This window comes from Neofelis nebulosa, chromosome 8, assembly GCF_028018385.1.
Source record: "Neofelis nebulosa isolate mNeoNeb1 chromosome 8, mNeoNeb1.pri, whole genome shotgun sequence".
Classification (NCBI taxonomy): domain Eukaryota; kingdom Metazoa; phylum Chordata; class Mammalia; order Carnivora; family Felidae; genus Neofelis; species Neofelis nebulosa.
Genome location: NC_080789.1, coordinates 25800332 through 25824383, shown reverse-complemented (window position 1 = coordinate 25824383; position 24052 = coordinate 25800332). Strand labels below are relative to the sequence as shown.

Here is a 24052-nt window from a genome sequence, read left to right as displayed (position 1 = left end):
TCCAAAGTCAATCTGTTTTGAACTTGAGAATGTGTCTTACTTTGTACTACCCACATTTCTTGTTTCCTCCTTAAAATGCACTGAAATCAGTGACACATCCAGAATTATGGGATCCAGAGAAAAATAAGTCTAGTCAATAAGCTTCTTTGCCAAAGTTTCAAATTTTAAAGGCAACCAGAAATTATCCTGACTTCTGAGACAAATAAATTATTTTAAATACCAAAAATAAAAGTCAAGTGTTACGTTGCAAGACATACTGCTGCCATCTTCAAGGCAGCTTGGTGAAGTGGTCAAGGGCACTCACTGGCAGTGTGAGTATAGACTCTTCATCGTCCAGCTATGTCTAGCTGAGGCTTTTGACTTTGGCCATGCCCTGTAGCATTTCTGTGTGTCAATATACACATACATAAAATAAGTAGGGTGGACCAGACTGGAAAACTGTAATGATTATCATTCTAATGTATTATGAAGCCCATTTAAAAAAATATTCTAAAATGCATTATAGGAAATCTGGAAAATTAAACAATGGAGAGAACTCAAACCACGCACATCTCTTAAATAACTATTATGGAGGCGCCCAGTTGGCTCAGTCAGTTAAGCACCCAACTTCGGCTCAGGTCATGATCTTGTGGTTTGTGAGTCTGAGCCCCACATGGGACTCTGGACTGACAGTATGGAGCCTGCTTGGGATTCTCTCTCTTCCTCTCTCTCTGCCCCTGTCTTGCTTGTTCTCTCTCTCAAAAGAAAATAAAAATAAACTTAAAATAACTATTATGATTAAAAATATTTCCTTGTTTTTATAAATGCTTGATTTTAATTTTAATAATATATAGGATTTTATAGCCCATTTAAAATCTTTTGGCCCACATATTTTTTTCCCATAGGAATAGCTGAACAACATCCCGTGAGAGGGATGTTATTCGGTACTTAGGTACTAAAGGTCATTTAAAAATTATCTTGTTTTGGCTGTTCTAAATAATATAGTCCTATATCCTAATTTGCCCATAATGATGCTGCTGTATACTTGTTGCCTTTGTCTAACTATAAATAGTGCCTTTCACTCTTTGAATAATAAATTGTCTAATCATTTTAAGTAACACTGATCAGTATCTTCATATATTTGTCTTTTTTTACATACTTGAGATTATTTCCTGATCAGAGACAATGAAGTTTTTTTAAAGTACCTGATATATACATATATATATATATGAGAGATCCTCCCTAAAGGGATACACCAACTTAAAATATCATTATAAATACATGAGAATATCAAATTCACTAATGATCCAGTTATATGTATTGTAGTTTTTTATTGCTGATATAGTAGGGGGAATTAAAAACTTGTTTTAATTAATACTTATGATTTAGAGGATGTTAGATATGCCACTGTGTATTTATTATGCATTTTATTAGTGAATTATTCCTACGGTTAGTCTAGATATCTAAGGGAATTTTAATATTCTTAGTGAAAAAGCAATTTCTTTCATATTTGCTACTAAGATATTTTCTGACATATTGTTTATCTTTTAATTTTGACTGTTTTAAACCTCTATAATGCTTTTATTATTTAGAATAGTATAAAGGTATCAATATTTTCCTTTATAATTTCTTTATTTTTCTGGGCTTAGAAAACCATCTCTCCTCTTCTCCCTATCCTTAGTTTTAATAACCAATTTTATTTTTTTACCTTCTTTCCCCCCATAGTTTAATGCTTTATATTTTTTATTTTAATTAAGGCTTTTTTTTTTTTTTTAAGAGCAGTTTTACGTTCACAGTAAAGCTGAGAGGAAGGAACAGAGATTTTCCATACACCTCCCACTCCCACATGCACAGCCTCTCCCATTAGCAACATTCCCCACCAGAGTGGTACATTTACTACAACTGATAAAGCTATACTGACACATCATTATTACGCAGAGTCCATAGTTCACTGTTGGTGTTGTATATTCTATGGGTTTAGACAAACATAAAATGACATGTATCCCTGATGATGGTAATGTACAAAGTATTTTCACTGCCCTAAAAATCCTCTATGCTCTGCCTATTTAATTTTGATTTTAGTGTATTCACTAATGTATGAATCTCAATTTTTTCTTTCTTAAAAAAATTTTTTTTAATGTTTATTTATTTTTGAGGGGGGTGGTAGGGAGAGAGGGAGACACAGAATTTGAAGCAGGCTCTAGGCTTGGAGCTGTCAGCACAGAGCCTGATGCAGGGCTCAAACTCACAAACCATGAGATCATGACCTGAGCCGAAGTTGTATGCTTAACTGACTGAGCCACTCAGGCGACCCATTAATTTTTCCTTTCTTCTGTCTTACACTTCCTATCTTGCCATACATTACATTTTTATAAACAGGGTCATTTTAAAGTTACCTCCTTATTCTATTAATAGAATAATAATTTTCATTTTTCAAATATTTATTTATGTTGAGAAAGAGAGCATGTGCATGCATGAACACATGCAGGAAAGGGTCAGAGAGAGAGGGAGAGAGAGAATCCCAAGCAGGCTCTGCATTGTCAGATCTCATGAACCAGGAGATCATGACCTGAGCTGAAACCAAGAGTCGGATGCTTAATCAACTGAGCCACCCAGGCGCCTCAATAATTATTACTGTTCAATCAATAGGTCTTTCTTTTATACACACACACATACATATATATATATATTTTTTTTTTCTTTCCCCCCCTTACCTTCCCCCAGGGTCTTCTATTAAGTTGCTCAAATTCCACATGAGTGCAAACATAGATATGTCTTTTCTCTGACTGACTTATTTCACTTAGCATAATACTTCTAGTTCCATCCACATTGTTGCAAATGGTAAGATTTCATTCTTTTTCATTGCTGAGTAATATTCCATTGTATGTATGTATGTGTGTATGTGTGTGTGTGTGTATACCAATCTTCTTTATCCATTCATCAGCTGATGGACATTTGAGCTCTTTGGATAAATTCCTATAGTGCCATTGCTGGGTCATAAGATAATTCTATTTTCAAATTTTTGAGGAACCTCCACACTGTTTTCCAGAGTAGCTGCACCAGTTTGTATTCCCACCAACAGTGCAAGAGGGTTCCCCTTTCTCCACATCCTCGTCAACATCTGTTGTTGCCTGAGTTAATTTTAGCCACTCTGGTGTGAGGCGGTATCTCAATGTGGTTTTGATTTGTATTTCCCTGATGATGGGTGATGTTGAGCATCTCTTCATGTGTCTGTTAGCCATCTGGATGTCTTCTTTGGAAAATCGTCTATTCATGTCTTCTGCCCATTTCTTCCCTGGCTTATTTGTTTTTCAGGTGTTGAGTTTGTTAAGTTCTTTATAGATTTTGGATACTAACCTTTTATCTGATATGTCATTTACAAGTATCTTCTCCCATTCTGTTGGTTGCCATTTGGTTTTGTTAACTGTTTCCTTTGCTGTGCAGAAGCTTTTTATCTTGATGATGTCCCAATAGTTCTTTTTTGCTTTTATTTCCCTTGTCTTTGGAGACATGTCAAATAAGAAGTTGCTGTGGCTGAGGTCAAAGAGGTTGTTGCCCGTTTTTCTCCTCTAGGATTTTGATGATTTCATGTCTCACATTTAGGTCTTTCATCCATTTTGAGTTTATTTTTGTGTATGGTGGAAGACAGTGGTCCAGTGTCATTCTTCTGGATGTTGCTGTCCAGTTCCCCAGCACCATTTGCTGAAGAGACTGTCTTTTTTCCAGTGGATACTCTTTCCTGATTTGTCAAAGATTAGTTGGCCATACTTTTGTGGGTCTGATTCTGGATTCTCTATATTATTCCATTGGTCTATGTGTCTGTTTTTGTTCCAATACCATACTATCTTGATGACTACAGCTTTGTAGTACAGGCTAAAGTCCAGAATTGTGATGCCTCCAGCTTTGGCTTTCTTTTTCAACATTACTTTGGCTATTCAGGGTCTTTTGTGGTTCCATACAAATTTTAGGATTGTTTGTCCTAGTTCTAAGAAGAATGCTGGTGTTTCAATAGGTCTATTCTTGCAATGGGATTATGTGCTTTTAATTATTGATGTTGTAGGATATGTATTGGCTGATGTTTCCCTCCCAGAATATTCTTTAATGATGTACTCTATTTTGCTAAACTGTGGACTTCATGAAGACAAGGAGCTTGAATTATCCTCGATTCCAGTACCTAGAACAAGGTCTGGTACATATTCAATAAATGTTTCCTGAATTTATGGTGGACTAAATGATACTCCATTTAGGGTAACCACTTCTTGCTTTCTACTTTACTAAGCAGTTGAGATAATACCTTGAGGGTCTGACTAGTGTAAAAGTACTCAGGCCCCTGCTCTCATTCTCTTGCCTCTCAAATATTAATTCTATTCTGGTCCTTGAAATGTGGCCCCGGGCTGCCTCTTGTACATACAGTGCTTGTCTGAATTAGAAAAAGTGACCTTTCTGGGCTCTCAGAAAGCAGGCCATGCCTTTCTGTGAATTAGAAAAGGCCACCTCTCCTGGGTTGATGCACCCCCACCCAGAGCACACAAGATGTCGAGCAGAGTGCAGGCTGGACCTGGACATCAGCCAAAGCCCTTGTACAGGACATACCCAATGAGGTAGCCCTGGTCTATGCTAGACTTTGGGTCAGGGCCCTGGTCCTGAGGTGGCATGCCCAAAGGACGTACAAACTAAATCTAACTCCACGGGCTCATCTTACGCAAAATTGTGTAGCAGATTTTACAATGGACAGAATCGTCCTGTGGTCCCTTTTTATTGGGACAGACTGGCTAGGCATATCCAGGATGCCCTTAGAGGAATCCAAACGGTAGGACGTCTCTCAACAAAAGTAAACATCCATTATTTTGACTTGGTTGATACTGCTTTTTTCCATGGATACGTTTTCCAGCCGTTAAGCCTGCCAGTTTACTAGGTGACAATCTCAAAGGTACAGAAATGGTTTTGGCACAGTGAAGTTTCATTTACGGAAGTTCTTATCCATATTTGGTCCTTACCACCCTAATTATCAACAAAGAACAAATTTAGGCTTAGGGAACTAAGTATATTTTATTTTATTAGCCAAAGAATAGCCAAGAAAAGAATAAAGCAAATACAAACACTAAAGTGAATTCAAGTTTGAGTGAATTTCAGCATTTTCTTCAATGGGAACAGTTCCTGATGTAAGCCCATGACTAACAAACACTAAGAGGAAAACTCAGTCAGCTTGCTGGATCTTTGGCAAGGCAAGTTTCAATGATAGAGGCATTTGGCTATCTACAGGGAATCTGAGTCAAACATACACAGAGAACTAGAACAAAGAATGACTTTACAATGATGTCTGTGGGTACAGTTCTGGGGATCTACAAACTTGGATGGGCAAAGAACAAAAAAACAAACAATATTTTCACTAACTTCTACATGAAATACAGAATTTCCTTCTATTGTGAATGTAGGCAACAAACCACAGTATTACCAATGATACCAATGACTTTACCACCAGAGAAGTCACATAATTTTTTATTATCACATCACAGTTGTTGCAGATATCTCAAAATACTGTTTACCATCACCACTATTATCAAAATCATGGTAGTTCTTATATCTACCACCAGATCTTCTTTTTAATGCATTACTAAAGTAGCACATGTATTACTATGTAACACTATAAAACTATTTTAATAACTGTATTTCAGGCTAATTGGCTCCTTTTAATCTTATGTATATTATTCTGTAACTTTAAAAAAGTATTCTAAGAGATCCATAGACCTCACCAGATTACCAGAGGGATCCAGGCATAAAAAAGGTTAAGAACCTCTATTCTGTAGAGAAAGTGAGATTACATTTAAAAGCTATAATTTAGGGGTGCCTGGGAGGCTCAGTTGGGTTGAGCATCCAACTTTTGGTTTCAGCTCAGATCATGGTCTCATGGTTTGTGGGTTTGAGCCCCATGTCAGGCTCTGTGCTGACAATGCGGAGCCTGCTTGGGATTCTCTCTCTCCCTCTCTTTCTGCCTCTCCCCTGCTTGCTCTCTCTGTCTCTCTCTCAAAATAAATAAATAAGCTTAAAAACATTCAAATAAAAGTTATAATTTAATAGAACAGGCAGATAAAATGTGCTTATATCCTAAAGTCTTTCCATAGTACTAAATATTTCCATAGTACTAAGATATTTCATGGATAGAATTTATTAAATACCATCTCTCAAAATACCTTGTTCACAGCTATAATTAAAAAATTAATTGTAACATGTTGAGAGTTGAGCTAATAACAACAGGAATTCTGAATATTATCACTGCCTTACATCAGGGTCTTTGGGTTCTTCAGAAACTAAATTCCTTGGCTGGTGATTGGGACAGCCCCACCTTTCATCACGTTCTGCCCTAGAGAAAGTGTTAGAATGACTTTGAGGAAGACAATTAGCCCTGGGTTATAAAACAAATATTTGCTAAGCAGAAGTTTCATTTTTCAGTAAGAATTTTTTAAAAGTCATGCATTAATTCGACTGTGATCTTTTGTTGAATCTGCTTATTAGTCCGTTCATAGCTCAAATTAATAGCTTCAGAACACTATAACAGATGTTTTTAATATCCCATTTTCTACCAACATGGGAAATCCTGGATTTCTAAAACCTAGAGGGAGTTAATACCATCCCAGACTAAAGGCAAAGATTACAGGAAAAGTAATATAATATGTCGTTAGTCACTTATAACATAAATATTTAGAACAAGATCAAAGAAAACTACCTGATCCAAATTTAATCAAAGTTCAAAGGACTGTTTTTTCCTCCTAAATATAGAAGTGGAAAAGATATTTCAGAGGAATTTTTAAATTATGTTTTTCATTTTATTTTACTTTCTCAACATGATCCTCACTGATTTAACTTTTTTCAACACCAATGTAGTAACTTTCCACAAATAAAAGGTTTTTTTGTTGGAAAAATTTATACTGCATATAACACAGAGACAAAAAAAACCTAAAAGGATCTATGATAGTCATCTCTGGATGGTAGAAGATAAAGAAGAACTATGTTTTATAATACTTATATATTTTTTAATAGGCACAAAAGACCCTTACAAAAACAAATCCTCAAAATATAGTCACTCAAACAAATGACGAGATCAGTTTAATTTTCAGGACTCAGGAGAGGATGCTCTTGGTGAAAGCCTCAGTGGTTGGGCATGGCCCCAAAGAGGAGGACTAGAAGCTCCACCAGAGCAAGGACCACCTTGGTGTTGGCCAGTGCATACAGGTGTCCGGCTCAAGTTCAGTCCATATAAATATTGATTAATGAAAGAGAGAATCTGGCCTTGAGGACATCTTTCAGTACAGAGTAAAAAAAACCTATTGCAGTTAGAGCAAAGGAAAACAAAGTTTGGGAAATTCTGGGTTATAACATGTGGCCTTTTTATTGTGAATAATAATGTCCCCCCCCATTAAGACTTTTTTTTTAGAGTGATTTTATGTTCACAGCAGACCTGAGAGAAAGGCATAGAGATTTCCCATATACCCTCTGCCCCAGACATGCACAGACATTCCCATTATCAATATCCTCCACCAGAGTGGTATGTTTGTTAGAATGGAGGAAGCTACACTGACACATCACAACCCCCCACTCCTCCCAAAGCTGATAGTTTACATTAGGATTTACTCTTGGTGTGGTATATTCTATGGGTTTGGGCAAATGACAGGTATCTGCTATTATGGTAGGATAATGTAAGTTTTCAACTTTCCTGGGCTCTCCTCCCAGTTCCTGGCAGGGCTGCTAAAACCCTTGTGATTTTCTAAGTGATAAGAGCACTAGGAGCATCTTTTGTTCTAACATCTGGCCTCTGACCCTAGTTCTGACAGAACTCCTAAATCCTCTGAAACTTCCTAGGTGATAGGAATGTCTTTTGTTATAATGAGCTGACTCTGGGTGGGCTCCTGAATAGCTCCTAGATAAGGGCTGGTCACCAGAAAGATCAAGCCATGATTATAAGCTTGAAACTTTGAGCCCTACTCTCCATCCTATAGGAAGGGAAGAGGGCTAGAAGAGGAGTTAATATTGGATCATGACCACATGATGAAGCCTTCATTAAAATTCCAAAGTATAGGGGTTAGAGTTTCCGGTTGCTGAACATGTGGAGATGCTGGGAGAGTGGTACCCAGAGAGGGCATGGAAGCTCCAAGATCCTTCCCATATACTTTTCCCTATGCATCCCTTCCATCTAGATGGTCACTTTTTTCCTTCATCATACCTTTTAAAAAATATTTATTTATTTATTTATTTATTTATTTATTTATTTATTTATTTTTGAGACAGAGAGAGAGAGAGAGAGAGAGAGCGCGTGTGCGAGTGGGGGAGGGTCAGAGAGAGAGAATATCAAGCAGGCTCCGCACTGTCAGCATGGAGCCTGATGTGGGGCTCAAACTCACAAACCATGAGATCATGACCTCAGCTGAAACCAAGTGTCAGACACTTAACTGACTGAAGCCCCCCGCTTTTACCATATCCTTTAAAAATAAACCAGCAAATGTAAATAAGTGTTACTCTGAGTTCTATGAGCCATTCTGGCAAAGTAGTGAATCCAAGGAGAGAATCAGGGGAACCCAGATTTATAGCTGGTTGATCAGAAATACAGGTGGGGCGCCTGGGTGGCTCAGTCGATTGAGCGGCAGACTTCAGCTCAGGTCATGATTTCGTGGTTCATGAGTTTGAGCCCATTGGGCTCTGTGCTGACAGCTCAGAGCCTGGAGCCTGCTTCGGATTCTGTGTCTCCCTCTCTCTCTGCCCCTCTCCTGCTCACGCTCTGTTTGTCTCTCAAAATGAATAAATGTTAAAAAAAAAAAAGAAAAGAAAAGAAATACAGGTGACAACCTGGGACATGTTGAATGGCATGTGGAGTTTGCAGGGGGGTAGTCTTGTGGGATGGAGCCCTTGATCTGTTGAATCTGGCACTATTTCCAGGTAGATAGTGCCTGAATTGAATCAAATTGTAGGACACCTAGCTGATGTTAAAGATAATTGCTTAGCATGGGACTAAACTACACATCTGGTGTCAGTACTGTGAGTGTGGTGGTGGTGGTGGTGTGTGAACAGGAGAGACACAGGAGTGGGTTTTTCCTTTTGGTATCCTTGGAAAAGAGATTAAGTGACAATGTGCCAGGGGTGGTGGTGGTGATAAGAGGTAGCATGACCAGAAGGAAGATATTGCCACAATTTGACAGGAGTTTAGGAAGGCCTGGCCTAGAACAAGGGAAATGGAAACAGCAGGAATCAGAGGCAAAGGAAAACTGGTCAGCATATCCTATGAGAGAGAAAAGAAGAGGAAAGGGAAGTATTTCAGTCCTTTCCACAATTTTGTGCTTGGGTAACTGGAAGAACGCTTCAACTCTTAATAATTTATTGACCCACTCGTCCATGAAACATTAATTGACACCACAGCATGGGGATTCTCAACCTTATAAAAAGGAACTATGTTTAACTCCCTAAGCCTTTCAGCTCATTGAGTTCCTGTTATGTGCCAGAGTCTATGACAGACACAGAATCAGGATAATAAAGACAGTCTCAACACTGAAGAGATGAGGAAGGAAATAAACAGAGGTAAACAATTAATGTTGCTCCTACAGCAGCACCTGTTTCTTTCCATTACTTCTTCACTGCTGCCTCAAGACTCTCATGCTCCTGGGGCACCTGGGTGTCTCAGTCGGTTAAGCATCTGACTTCGGCTCTGGTCATGATCTCACAGTTTGTGGGTTCAAGCCCTGCATCATGCTCTCTGCTGACAGCTCAGAGCCTGGAGCCTACTTCGGATTCTGTGTTTCCCTCTCTCTCTGCCCCTCCTCCGCTCACACTCTGTCTCTTAAAAATAAATAAACATAGGGGCGCCTGGGTGGCTCAGTCGGTTAAGCGTCCGACTTCGGCTCAGGTCACGATCTCGCGGTCCGGGAGTTCGAGCCCCGCGTCGGGCTCTGGGCTGATGGCTCAGAGCCTGGAGCCTGCTTCCGATTCTGTGTCTCCCTCTCTCTCTGCCCCTCCCCCGTTCGTGCTCTGTCTCTCTCTGTCTCAAAAATAAATAAAAAACATTAAAAAAAATTTTAAAAAAAATAATAAATAAATAAACATAAAAAATTAAAAAAAAAAAAAAAAAGGACTCTCAGGCTCTTAACTGCAAACAGGTTCTGGGCCCCACATAGATTTCAAGATCTGACTAGATCCACTTGCTTTGAGTGGCCAATATAAAGGTAAAATTTATAAGTTTTCCTACTTAAATTAAGTAAACCAGTTACTTTATTTTACCTTTTAAATAAAATAATTCTAATATTAAGCATTTATTATACAACATATGCATTTCTTTAATCTTATTTTGAGTTGAGTTAAAAAAAAAAAAAAAAAAGTACTACCAAGAATTCAGTTGAAAGTGCTTTTCACTATGCTGAAGGAAGACAAAGCTAAGTCAAATACCAACTGAAAGCCAAATTATGTCCAGGAAGAAAATTCTGCAAGACAACAGGATGGTTGTCTGACTAGTAGGGGCAGGTTGCAGTATCTGGGGATTTCCATCCACCTTTCTCTAAAAGGATTCCAAAAGAAACTATCCTATCTTATCTGTACTTCATCTCTACATTTTTCAGTCTTTCCCTCCTGAAACCAAGGGGGTCACATATCTATACTGAGTCAGGCAGGGATCCTTCCCCTAGTCTGCCTGAAACTCATTATTAAATCAAAGTTGTTAAAAGTTGCCCCAAATAGTCTTGCTGTTCCTCTCTGTTCCCATATATTTTGTGCTCTTGGAATTACTCCAAATTCTAAAATGAAAATGAAAGTTATATAACCCCACAAGGTTGTTCAAAGGATTAAAACACTGAGCTTGTTTATCCAAAAATGAGGACCCCATTTGAATAGATGCAAACCTAAAGATTTAAAATCCAACTTCTAAAAATTTAAGTGTATAGACAGGGAGCACTTTGATAGCAACTGTAGAAATATCTTGCAAAATAGGGAGTAATCAGAATATAATAAAAATGAGTACCGGAAAATCAGAGTAAAAAAAAAAAATTTTTTTTAATGTTTACTTATTCCTGAGAGAGAGACAGAGTGTAAGCTGGGGAGAGGCAGAGAGAGCGGGAGACACAGAATCCAAAGCAGGCTTCAGGCTCTGAGCAGTTAGCACAGCACCTGATGCAGGGCCCGAATTCACAAACAGTGAGATCATGACCTGAGCCGAAGTCGGACACTTAACCAACTGAGCCACCCAGGCGTCCCTGGAAAATCAGAATTTTAAATAAAAATATAAACAAACCCTTAGCATCACAGCCTCCATATGTCCTTAGGATTCTAGGACCATATGTATACTTCAGTACTATCTGTGTAGTTTGGGGAAGGACAATTCACCTCTCGGAATATGTCTTCCATTTATTTTTATTTTTTATTATTATTATTTTTAAAAGGCCTAAGCCTATTTAAAGTTTATTTTGAGAGAAAGCGGAGGAGGGGCAGAGAGAGAGGAAGAGAGAGAATCCCAAGCAGGCTCTGCACTGTCAACGTGGAGCCAGATGCAGGGCTCAAACTCAAAAACTGCAAGATCATGACTGGAGCTGAAATCAAGAGTCAGACACTTAACTGACTGAGCCACCCAGGAGCCCCTAAATATGTCTTCCTTTAGAAGACATCATCTCTGAAATTCTCTATCTCAATGTCATCCTTTAGGCTAAAGATGTTTTAGCCTAACGGGATATTTTAAACCTATCTTAAAAGCAGCCAATATTATTTCCTGAATGGCTTCCAATGTAATCAAAACTGACCCAGAGAAATTGAAGTGCACTAAATTATTGGTAAAAGACCCACTCCTTGACCTTGAAGAGTTTATAATCAAATTACAGAACCAATTTTCAAATTACAAAAATACTAGCAAATTCACAAGGCACCAAATACAGTAGTACCCCTTATCCATACTTTCACTCTCTAAAGTTTCAGTTAACCAAGTCAACAGCTGTGAGTGTAAGGAGGCAGAAGGTCCTTCTAACATGTCACATAAGGTCAACAGTAGCCTAGGGATACACAGTCCTAATGTCATTCATCTCACTTCATCTCATCATGTAGGCATTTTTTCACTTCACATCATCATAAGAAGGGTCACCATAGTATAATAAGATAGGAGAGGAAGATGAGGCACCCAATCAGTTAAGTGTTTGTCTTTGGCTCGGGTCATGATCTCACGGTTTGTGAGTTTGAGTCATGCATCGGGTGAGCTTGATCCCTGAATCAGGTGAGCATGAGCCTCACTTCGGATGAACACGAGCCTGGCTTCTCTCCCTCTCTGCCCCTCGCAGGATTCTCTTTCTCTGCCTTTCACTCATTTGCACCGCCACCCCCACCCCTTTCAATTAAAAAAAAAAAAAGATATGAAAGAGACCGTATTCATTTTTTTATTTTTTATTTTTTTTTAACGTTTATTTATTTTTGGGACAGAGAGAGACAGAGCATGAACGGGGGAGGGGCAGAGAGAGAGGGAGACACAGAACCGGAAACAGGCTCCAGGCTCTGAGCCATCAGCCCAGAGCCTGACGTGGGGCTCGAACTCACGGACTGCGAGATCGTGACCTGAGCCGAAGTCGGACGCTTAACCGACTGAGCCACCCAGGCTCAGTCATAAGACCATATTCATTTAGCTTTTATTACAGTATATTGTTATAATTATTCTATTTGCTATCATAAAATACATGAGATCTGTTCTCTTAAAAAATAATTTTTAAAGCTTACTTTGGCTGTTTCATCACTTCTCAGTTAAAACCAAACTTCCACGAATCATAAATTAAATGTATAACTTTACTTAGATCATAGTGTGGGGGGAGAAACATTTTTACATTAAAATTTCAGAATCTTGCTCTATCCTTCTCTCATTTGAAACCACAGTAGTCTTTTGCCACTAAAAACACACTCCACAGCTGTAGAAACAGCCTAAGCCGTTTAACAGCTTCATTTACGACACAGCATTGAATTTATCTAGCAAAAACACAACACATGCATTGGTACTTCCTTTTTGTCCTGTGTTTTCTAAATCTCTGCCAAAAGCAGAGGAAAGAAAGTACAAATGGACAGGATATCCTCAAATTATTTGGTTTGCCTTATGTCATTCCAAAGAAAAATCTAGTGTTTGATTCACAGTTCGAAATTCAAACTGCACACTTGAAACACCTAGAGTGGCCAGTTCCAGATGCTGAGGGCAGGCGTTCCTCAACAGCACTTTGTCTTTTAAAAGGCAACCTTGGAAGGCTTTGCCTAAAGGAATATCAGGAAATTCTGGCTTTCCAGGACTCACACGTACTACATCCGATATAGTTTTTGGCTCACAAGAAAGGATTTAGTGAAGGAAAGGAGCATGCCCACTCTTTCTTATGAATACCAACAGGAACCAAGTACCTCAAAATCTATTTACATGAAATCACAACAGACTGAACTTAGAGTTGTGGTGGAATTTTGATATTCTTATCCATTTGACACAATTCTTAATGCACATAATATATGTATACTAAGTTGCTGCACATCCAATTATTTCACCAAATACTCCAGTGGACCTAGTAGAATGTGTCAGACACTAGACTTGGTGTGAGACTGTACTAGCTTTTCTGTGACACCAAACCACTTATCTCTATTATTACATCTATGTCAATAATACCGTGATATACGGATGGCTACGGTGAAGACTTGGAAGGGTCAAGGAATATAAACCCCTGAGCACAGTGTATACCTTCACTCAAATCATAGCCTCTTGGCTTCTTCTTCCCCCCACCCCCTTTTTTTTTTTTTTAACAGTTATAGGAGTAAGCCAGATAGACACAGCCCTGTAATCTTGAAGCTTACAGTCTACTGGAAGATATAGATAATGACCATGAGAACAACAACATCATGATGATGACGATAAGGATACTACTATTACTACTAGCAGCCAATACTGGTTTAGAACTTAGTATGACCAAAGCACCATTCTAAGCACATAGCTCATTAATCAATCCTTACAACCCTCTGAGGTAAGTGACCAGGGCAACAAATATGTGTGAGTGACTCCCTAAACCTCATTCTTGAGCAGCTGGGAAAGGTCATTCTTGGGATTAATAATATTAATCAGGTAAAATGTCACAGGGATGTGGGGTTGGGATGGTATGATGTACATGTAAGAATAATGCCCACACAGAGAATGCATGCAGGGATGATCAAAGAACTGATCAAAGAACTGGTTGGTTGGCAAACTGTCAGAGAAGCCTACCTGTCAGCAGCAGCCTGTACTGGGGGATCCTCTGAACTGGCTTGAGTAGGTAGTGCTTGAGGGCCAGATTAGCACAGCGTGGGCTCGTCTGAAAGGAAAAGGTATCCAAAGTCAACACAGGCATTCTTCTAAAAAGCATGGGACCCAGATTCAAGTGCCCAGGAAGCCAAACTTGAGGTGGTCATCAACTGTGGAAGGGGATTCATGGAAAAGCCTGCTGTAACTTAAGGCTCGGCTGTTATGCTAAGAGTGAAACCATAGCCCACTCAGCACCTAGCCCACCCTTTTCTGCAGGTAGGTCTCTGAAGTCACAGGCTCACTGCGATCATTTGTTCACGGCCCTCTCACAGATAGTGGTGGCTGCAGCCTGTGCTCTAGATCAATTAGAGAGCACCACACTCTGCAGCTGCCACTTAGCAGAGCCTCTGCCAGTGTTTTCACAAGCACAAACCCAATGAGCAAGAGAGAAATGCATGGCACTGAAGATAAGGCAACAGAAATCAATCTACTGGGAACTGGATTCAAATAATAATCAGAGTCTATGGTCAATGTACTTACGATAACAACAAGTGGTAGTGGGGAGAACTGCAGAAGTTAAAGATGACCTGAAAAGTAGCCTAGCTATGTGTATCTTCTCTAATAAGCCCAATGGATATAAAATTTCTTTCTCAGATGAACGGCTATAAAAGACAGCTCCCAAATCAGTGTATATAGAAACATTTGATTCCGGAGCCATTTTGATTTGATCAAAATGACAACTGATTCTGCCTTGAAAGCTCTTTTCCTAAGTAAGTACAACAGACACTTCAGCCCAACCCTGGGCCTCCCACCCATTCTCCGACACAGGAATTTACTGTGAGGTGGCATCAAAATGGCTGAGTGAAAATGTTCCTGCATCCTAAGGTGCTCTGCACTTCTTCCCCGGCTCAGGTGCGTGGGGAAGAGTTTTTTAAGATTTGCTCAGATTGTTTCATCTTTTTCTACATATGCACCTCTAGGGTCTGGTACACAGAATACTTAAAAAATGATAATGATATTGCATTTAAGAAAGCATCTACCATGCAAGCATCATTAACCAAGACAGTTAATTTTCCTGTCTTATGTTTTCTTTTGCTGCCAAGACAACAGAACAATTAATTCTCTGGACACTGATGAAACCCTGGGTCAATTATCAGTTGCCATAGCTACATAAATCACACTTCCTTTCTTAACAACATGAAGACATCAGGAGAGGAAAAGGGAAAAAAAACCCAGAAAAAAGACAACAAATGATTTTAAAGTTTAATTACGTGTCTAATGTAAAAATAAGAAATCAGCAATATCATAATACCTCTAAAACCTTTCTAGTTTGCATGACTGGAATTTTTTTTTTAGTTTCAAAAGAGAGAAGTAAGTATTCAAACATACAATAATTCACATTTTATCCAAGACTGGGGGAAGGACTTAAACACAAAAGCTTTGGCTATAAAACGTTATTAATTTTTCCTAACTTTGACATTGAACCTGTGTCATTTATTTATCTAAAGGGAAACAAATTATATTTCCTACCCATCATTGTAGATTAGTTGTTAGAAGAAGAAAAGGAAAGGCTGAGTTAGAAATAAGAAATGTTTCTAGAATAGTCAAATTCATGGAGACAGTAGGTAGAATGGTGGTCACCGGGGGTGAGGGAGGGGAGGATAGGGAGTTGTTTTAGGTATAGTTTCAGGTTTGCAATGTAAGATGAAGAGTTCTAGAGATTGGTTGCAAAACCATATGAATGAACTTAACACTACTGAACTATACACTTAAAAATGGTTAAGATGGTTGTTTTATTTTGTGTGTATTTCCTCACAGTTAAAAAAAAAGACCCATTAAAGTATTCTAACATGCAATAAGAGATTTTCAAAATTAAATCTGGTACATACTTTTTCACCTTTTAATTTGTTCAATCTCCTCTTTGATTCTGAAGGAATTAAATATCAGTATCTTTTTGTTTTCAACGATGGCAAATTCTTACAGCTTTAAAAACAACAAAAGAAGAAAAAAGGGTTCAACATTATATGGCAGCAAAAATACCTCAAATTCTCTAACAACAGCAGCAAATGCTGGGTTCTTCTTGCACTGCTCATCCAGCAAAGCTATATTCTTATCAAATTCTTTGATGTATGTGGAGTACATTTTTAGATATGGTCCCTTCTTTACAAAGATATCAGCAATTCTGTGTTGTTCAGTCCTAAGAAAAGAAATACACAAAAATATAAAAAGAGTCATTAGTGTATCCAAAACATATCCAATAAAGAGCAGAGTCCCAAGTCTAAGCCATCAGCTTCGCCTCTTTTCTCTTCTTGTAAGATATCTCCTATCTCCAAATGCCTACTCTTCACCATTCCCACTGCCGCCATCACATCTTGCCTGGACTTTGCCAGCCCTCTGAACGGTCCTCCTGCTTCTACCATCTCATCCTTCTGTGCAGCCTGAGAGTCTAAAAACGAATATTACTCATGTGACTTCCAATGGCCTCCTAGGGGACTTAGCAGAAAAACAAACTCCTCACCTTGGCTTACAAATTTGTAGCCTCATTGGTCCAGCTGCTGCCTACTTTTCTGACTCATTTCAGGCTTCTCTCCTTCTTTCACAGTACTCTCCAATCACACTGGTCTTCTTTATATTCCTTTGACATACAGAGTCAAGCCCACTTTGCAAACTCTTACTAATGGCTTTGCATGCCTGGAAATACGGAGGAACCCTGGCTGGCTCCTTCTTTTTGTACAGATGTCACTTTTAAAGTGCTTTGCCTTTTCAGAGGGTCTTCTCGGCCATCCAGTCTTCACTTGCTAGCACGTCATCTTATTTTATATCTTTCTAGATCAGAAGTTGCTTTCATCTAATGTTTCTTGTCTATTTTTCTGGCTCTGCCCCCACTGAAACATCTCCTTCATGAGAACAAGAGCCTCATCTGTTTTGTGCAATGTGATATTCCCACCATGCTTCGAGCCCTGACTAGCACACAGTAAGATACTCAAAACTTTGTTGAATGCAGAAATGAAGTATTGCAACAGCTGTTATTAAAAGCCAATGCAAAAATAAATGTTATTTCAGAAAGCATACTAAAACCAAAGACTATGTCTTAACTTGAAGACCCCAGAGAGAAACATATTTTAATAAGTAGAAAATACCTTATCCAAGGATTAGAAGAGTTTTATGTCAGTAATAAGTGTAGCTTTTGCCATAATTACTGTTTTAGCTGTCCTTTTCATCAATTCAGTCTGTTTCTTAGGAATGTCTAATACTTTAATGCAGAACATCTATAGATCTAAACTTGGGAAAACTTTTAGCACAAGCGAAAAATATATTTAAGCCTCTTTATTTATAACGCTTGCACAAATATACATATCTGTTAAAGGCAATTCAAGGTAATTTTAAAGATAATTTTTATAAGAAGAATGACAAAGTATGTATAGGAAAACTCTGTGGAATCACATTTTATTTCTATCATGACCTTAAAAAATACCTTTCAGTGATTCCTCAGTTCTTAACCCTTTGTTATTTTACATTCGGGCTACAGCTAGGAATTAATAACCTAACATATTTTGCTAGCATGCACAGGCATATTTCTAAAACAGGCAAGAGGTATTTTTCTGGGTTATATGTAAAATAAAGCTTACAGGGAAATTTTGAATTTTGTGCAAAGCTTCAAAGATGTCACCAAAGTTTCTGCTTCCTCTCTACAACCCAAGGAAGTACTTAACCTTTTGGTATTCTTTTCTACAGTCTACAATGATATCATATACATGTAAATTTTCTAAACCAAATAAACCTATTATTCCAGTGAATGGTCTCTTTTCCAAAATGCAAAGACAGATTCATGAAACTCCAGAAAAGATAATAAAGCATTTAAAAACATTTCAGTGTGAATATATCAACTAAACTCCCTCAATCTCAAAAACCTTGATTATCAGAGGTCTCCTACAGAAAGTTAAATTGGCTAAATATGGGTCCTTCTTGCTTTTGAGGCAACATTACCAAAGAATTTGAACAGTTTTAGAATTGAGCTCAGTGCATCAAGGTTGTGAATTTTGGCCATCTAAAATGACCAATCTATAGGTAACCACCAAGAAACTTTAATATATTGAAACAACTCAATGTAAGGAATACCACCTCTCTGTCACAAGCAGGGCCCTTGTGGCCTCATCTAAAATTGGAACTTAGGGAAAGCTGGTCAGTCCATTTATACCAGTTTGACATCCTTTCCTCCAGTTCCTTCAGGAGATCCCGGTTGAGCTCATACAGCTGAGGCAAGTAGTACAGGATCTGATTTAGGATCCGGTCCTCAATCACGGGTTTCCCAAGTTGCCTGGAAGCGTGGGCCACTGCATCTCGGAAATCCTATTATAGTTCAAAGGAGGAAAAACAACATACACACACATATAATTTAATATAAAGCTTTTCACCCCAGTGATTCTCTTTTCTACAACAATATAGATCACGAACTGTATTTTCTGATGTGAAAGTGTCATGGCTTGGAGCGAACAATCAAGAAAGAATGCTTGTGGTGTCTCTGGTGCAAAAAGGGTGATTTTATTAAAGCACAGGGACAGGACCTGTAGGCAGAGACAGCTGCACTGGGGCTATGAGGAGTGGTTGATTTACTTTCAAGTAGGGATAGCAGTTCTCTAAGGAATTTGGAAGTAAGATTTCCAGTACTTTGAAAGGGTAGCTGTTGTGAGGAAAAGGTCATTTACTACTATTGTCTAGTAATACCTTAGTCATGAGACCCTTCATGAAGATGTATATCAGTGGGCCATATGCTTGGAGGATGACTGCTAACATATATCTTGGGGGGTGGGTAGAGATAAAGGAAGCTTCCAAAGGAATTTTTTTTTAACGTTTATTTATTTGGGGGGGGGGGAGAGACAGAGAGAGAGAGAGAGAGAGAGAGAGAGAGAGAGAGAGAATCCTAAGCAGGCTCTGCATGGTCACAGCAAAGCCCAAAGTGCGGAGCAGGATGAAGGGCCTGAACTCACAAACCCTGAGATCATGACCTGAGCCAGACTGAGTCACTCAGGCGCCTGTCCAAAGGAATTTTTATCCCTTAAAAGGTGACTTACAGGCACCTGGGTGGCTCAGTCGGTTAAGCTTCCGACTTAGGCTCAGGTCATGATCTCACAGTCTGTGAGTTCGAGCCCTGTATCGGGCTGTGTGCTGAAGCTCAGAGCCTGGAGCCTACTTCAGATTTTCTTTCTTTCTTTCTCTCTCTCTCTCTCTCTCTCTCTCTCTCTCTCTCTCTCTCTCTCTCTCCCCCCCCCTCCCCCACTTGCACTCTGTCTCTCTCTCTCTCTCTCTCTCAAAAATAAATAAAATAAACATAAAAAAAAAAGAGAGAGAGACTTACAGGATCCTGGAGGTCAGGTTAATGTCAAACTAAGGCTGCCTTTTGTCCTTAGCAAAGTATTAACATTGAGGCAGTTGAATTCCTATAGGAAGGTCACTCTGACTGTCTCAAGGACTTGTCAATGGCTGTAAGTTTTAAGGAAATTTTATTTTTTTCCTTTGCCTTTGTTCTCCATATCATTTTCCATGTAGAATTACAAATTGAAAGTACGCACTTCCTCCTATCCTACTTAGCTAGACAGGAAAAAAAAACCACAAAAACAAAAACATCACAACAAAGTGGCTGGGGTAGATATTTGGTCTTAAAACAGTCTGTGTGAGATTTCTCTTACATCTTTTGGTCTGATCTTCAAACTCGGTAATTATATTAAAGGGTATCTGGAAACTGTATTGCCTTTAAACTTATTCCAATACTGCTATATGAACACAATCCATTCATTTTAGAAGTCCCCAAGAGATCTTAATTGATTTTATTCTGGAAAGTCCCTTTGTTCACTTTCAGTAATTATTTCCCAACAAGAGCATTCTAGGTAAGGCATGTGGAGGAGAGTGGCACATTTTTAATAATCAGAGAATACTGGATCCAGTATTACTGTGTTTCCTTGGGCTAGCTGCATTTTCCTTGTCTGCTAAGTGGTTTCTGAGACTTTCACAATGCGCATCACTAGATAACACACTTAAAGCTTTTTGCAATGTGTTTGGCACACAGAATCAACAAAATATTTTAACCATGGACTCTTCTATCCCTCTAACCAACTTACCAATAAATTCATCAGGATTTAGATCTTTCACAAAACAAAAAATTTTCTCCTTACATTTTCTTTCCTGTCAACTTTTCCCTAGAAAATTATTTATATACCATGTTTTTAAGACAAGTCCACACCAACCTACCCTGTCATTCCAGGGGACTTGGAAAGGGTGGTGGTGTGTGGGATCCTATTTGTCTAGTTTCACACTATCTTGAGGTCCACCCTCTGGGGATAAGTAAAACAATAGTGGAATCTGTTCCACAGCCCTAAGGACTCAAAAACAAAGATTGTTCATTCTTAGAAACAATCTTTAGGTTTAATTAAAACCTTAAAGCAAAGCTTAGGCAAAACAGACTCTATACTAGGTTTCATCTTCCTTTACATTTATTTCTAACTATTTTCCCTTCAGGGATTCACTGGGCAAATCAAATACATCAAAAAAAAAAAATACCCATTTCTCCCCTGATCCCTTCAACCACTTGCCTCCTGTACATTAACCATAGGCATTTCTTATATTTCTTGTGAAAGACAAAAACCTTATATAAAATTTAAAAGTAGTGAATGGATTCCTTGCCTAAAGGATGGTTATTTCAGACAACTCAAATCCTCCTGTGCTAAACCAGTGCTAATAAACCCTTCACTTCAGGCCTCAGGATCTGGGACTATACTTTATTGGCCCAACAGTCACAATGGCCCAAAGGAACCAAGTACTTAAACTAGTAACTAAAGAACTACTTTTACAGCTAATTACTGTAATATAAAGATGTGAGTTTGTAGCTCGCATAAACTCCAATTCAGAAAGCCACACAAAACATCTCCAGAAACCAAATGGATATTGGCCAAATTCCACCTCCCAGCAGCTTGTTTCTATCAGCATTCACATTTACTAAGACAAAATAGACCTTTAAACTTAATGCTTTTGAAAGTCATTAGATTTTCCATCAGGCACAACAGAATATATTTACATGTCAGTCACAAATTATAACACAATTATAACAGTATTCAAAGCACAGTTAAACATCTTCCATAGTAGTCTTTTCTTTTTTTCTTTTTTTTTTACCAGTTTAATAATTAATATAACTTAAATGCAAGAATTCCTTGTTCAGCAAAGCAATAAGCACTGCCCTTTCTTCTGGTAGAAGACATGATAAATGTATTTGTCCCTTGGCAGCAACATGACTTTTATTTTCCAGTTGGAAGATACTTCCTCAGTCACAACAGTGACAGTAGCCATTAGTGGCTAAGTAGCTTAAGGACCCTATTTGACACAGCTTTTGCCAGACTCTGCATTCCATATGTCTGCCACTATTAATAGCCAAAAGGAAAACTTGCTTATTTGAGACACATTCAACAGAGACCAGCCAAATTCACACTGGGCTGACCAGTAAGATGGCCACCTCTAACTGGAGGTGTCTGTCACATACTAGGCAAAAAGTCACTTTTTCCAGTACTACTGGATGATTGTAGGTAGCTCTGAACGAACTTGTGGCCCATACTGTCATTGGCAAAAGAGGACCATTTAATAGAGACTATAGGAATTTAGAGTTTCTATCCAGGTATCTATTACAAATTATTCCTAGGACCCATGAGGTTACATATTCTAAGCAAGCACTACCAGGGCCATCAACTTGTCTTCATCGTACCTTTTTGAAAGCAGAAAAGGGTACCCCTTACTCCAGGCCAATGCAACTCACACCAAAGACCCTACTTGCAACTCATGGCCTTTAATTATACACAGCAGCTCTGGCCTAAATCTCATCCCCTCACCTTTTGGGCCACCATCCCCTAAAAGCCATGTGCTATGGCCCCAGTGCCAGATGTAACTAATTCACACAAGAACTACATGCAGAATCTTTCACTTCTCAGCTCTTCATGAACCTCAACCATTTCCAGAACTGGTGCCACTAGAAGGAAGAAAACATCTTTTTTTTTTTTTTTTTAAATAAAAAGGATGGTTACAACATATGTCTGGTTATTTTTCTAAATGCTAACAGCCAGGATAATTTGGGAAAGTGTGATGACACTTAGGAGCCAGAGGCAAAACTATTTTTGGGCAGAAGAATTTAAATTCCCCAACACCTCCTTGACTAAATCAGTGAGCATATAAGACCACACGACTGGCACTTCAAAAATTAGATCCAGAGTTTACTTTTCTACACTGGAAAATCTGGGTAATTAAAATGAAAGGGGTATGGGAACCAGGATATAAAAATGTTAGGCAGGCAATAGAGTTTATTGATACCAACTACACATACTTTGGTCTATTCTTCCAACATAAAACCCACCAAAAATTCTGTATGTAAAACTGAACCATCTAACAGTCTAGTTTTTGATTACAGTAACCAAATGCATGTTCAACTTGGCATTTTTAGAAATAGGCTCCTGAATTATAAAGCGTATCATATTATTAATAATTCCTAGAAAACCTACAAATGAGAACCAGATCAACTTTTAAAACACAGTGAATATAAACCACAATTTCTTTATCCATTCGTCAGTTGATGGACATTTAGGCTCTTTCCATAATTTGGCTATTGTTGAGAGTGATACTATAAACATTGGAGGTACAAGTGCCCCTATGCATCAGCACTCCTGTATCCCTTGGGTAAATTCCTAGCAGTGTTATTGCTGGTTTATATACACAATGGAATACTACATGGCAATGAGAAAGAATGAAATATGGCCTTTTGTAGCAACGTGCATGGAACTGGAGAGTGTTATGCTAAGTGAAATAAGTCATACAGAGAAAGACAGATACCACATGTTTTCACTCTTACGTGGATCATGAGAAACTTAACAGAAGTCCTTGGGGGAGGGGAAGAAAAAAAAAAAAGGGGTTAGAGAGGGAGAGAGCCAAAGCATAAGAGACTCTTAAAAACTGAGAATAAACAGGGTTGATGGGGGGTGGGAGGGAGGGGAGGATGGGTGATGGGTATTGAGGAGGGCACCTTTTGGGATGAGCACTGGGTGTTATATGGAAACCAATTTGACAATAAATTTCATATTGAAAATAAATAAATAAATAAATAAATAAATAAAGCCTTACATAAAATAAAAATAAATAAATAAAACAGTGAGTTCCTTTGAAGTATTAACATACTAGCCTTACAAGCTCTGATCACTTGGGCAAGACTTAAGCAAAAATCAATGCAAATAAAGTCAAATATGAACATCTAAAGCAATGAAGCACAAAACAGATGGTCTTATTCTTAGGGTCAGGATTTACATCTCCAGTGCCAAAGAGAAGTAAGTGACTTAATGAAGCTGTCCTGACTGGGTGTCTTGACCTGAGGGTATGACTTAACCACTATGATGACACAGTGAATTACAAAAACTAAATGGACATATCGATAGACAGGGAACTCTGCAGGGCTCCTTGCCTTCAAAAAGGGCATTAAGAAATACTTCATATTAAGCCAAAGCAAAGCAGCTGGGAAGGTCAGAGAGCTTTGATAAATACGCAGAAAGAGTGTGAAACTATGAAGTAAATGTAGAAGGGGGAGGAAGTCCTAACATTAACAATTTGATTTTGTTTTTAAATTAAAATATTGACCAATGAAATGATTTCTCCCTATGATCAGACTGATCACAATCAGGTGATTGTGTATAATCATCAATGCACGCTATAAACTATATAAAACATGACTGAAATCAATCCTTTATCTCCAGTCTCTAACTCCCTTAACAACAAGTAATCATTAATGTATCCTAAGTGAAAATATGT

General features: G+C 38.4%; 1 protein-coding gene across 3 annotated transcripts in view; it reads right to left on the bottom strand.

Annotated features, from left to right (window-relative positions):
* FGD6 (FYVE, RhoGEF and PH domain containing 6) overlaps window positions 1-24052 on the bottom strand; it is a 120312-nt gene that overhangs the window by 35820 nt on the left and 60440 nt on the right. For all 3 annotated transcript variants that reach the window (XM_058741759.1, XM_058741760.1, XM_058741761.1), the window contains 3 exons: window positions 18423-18574; window positions 16265-16421; window positions 14207-14294 (listed from right to left, as the gene is read on the bottom strand). In XM_058741759.1, the coding sequence (XP_058597742.1) occupies window positions 14207-14294; window positions 16265-16421; window positions 18423-18574 (397 nt within the window). The remainder of the gene's footprint in view (window positions 1-14206; window positions 14295-16264; window positions 16422-18422; window positions 18575-24052) is intronic.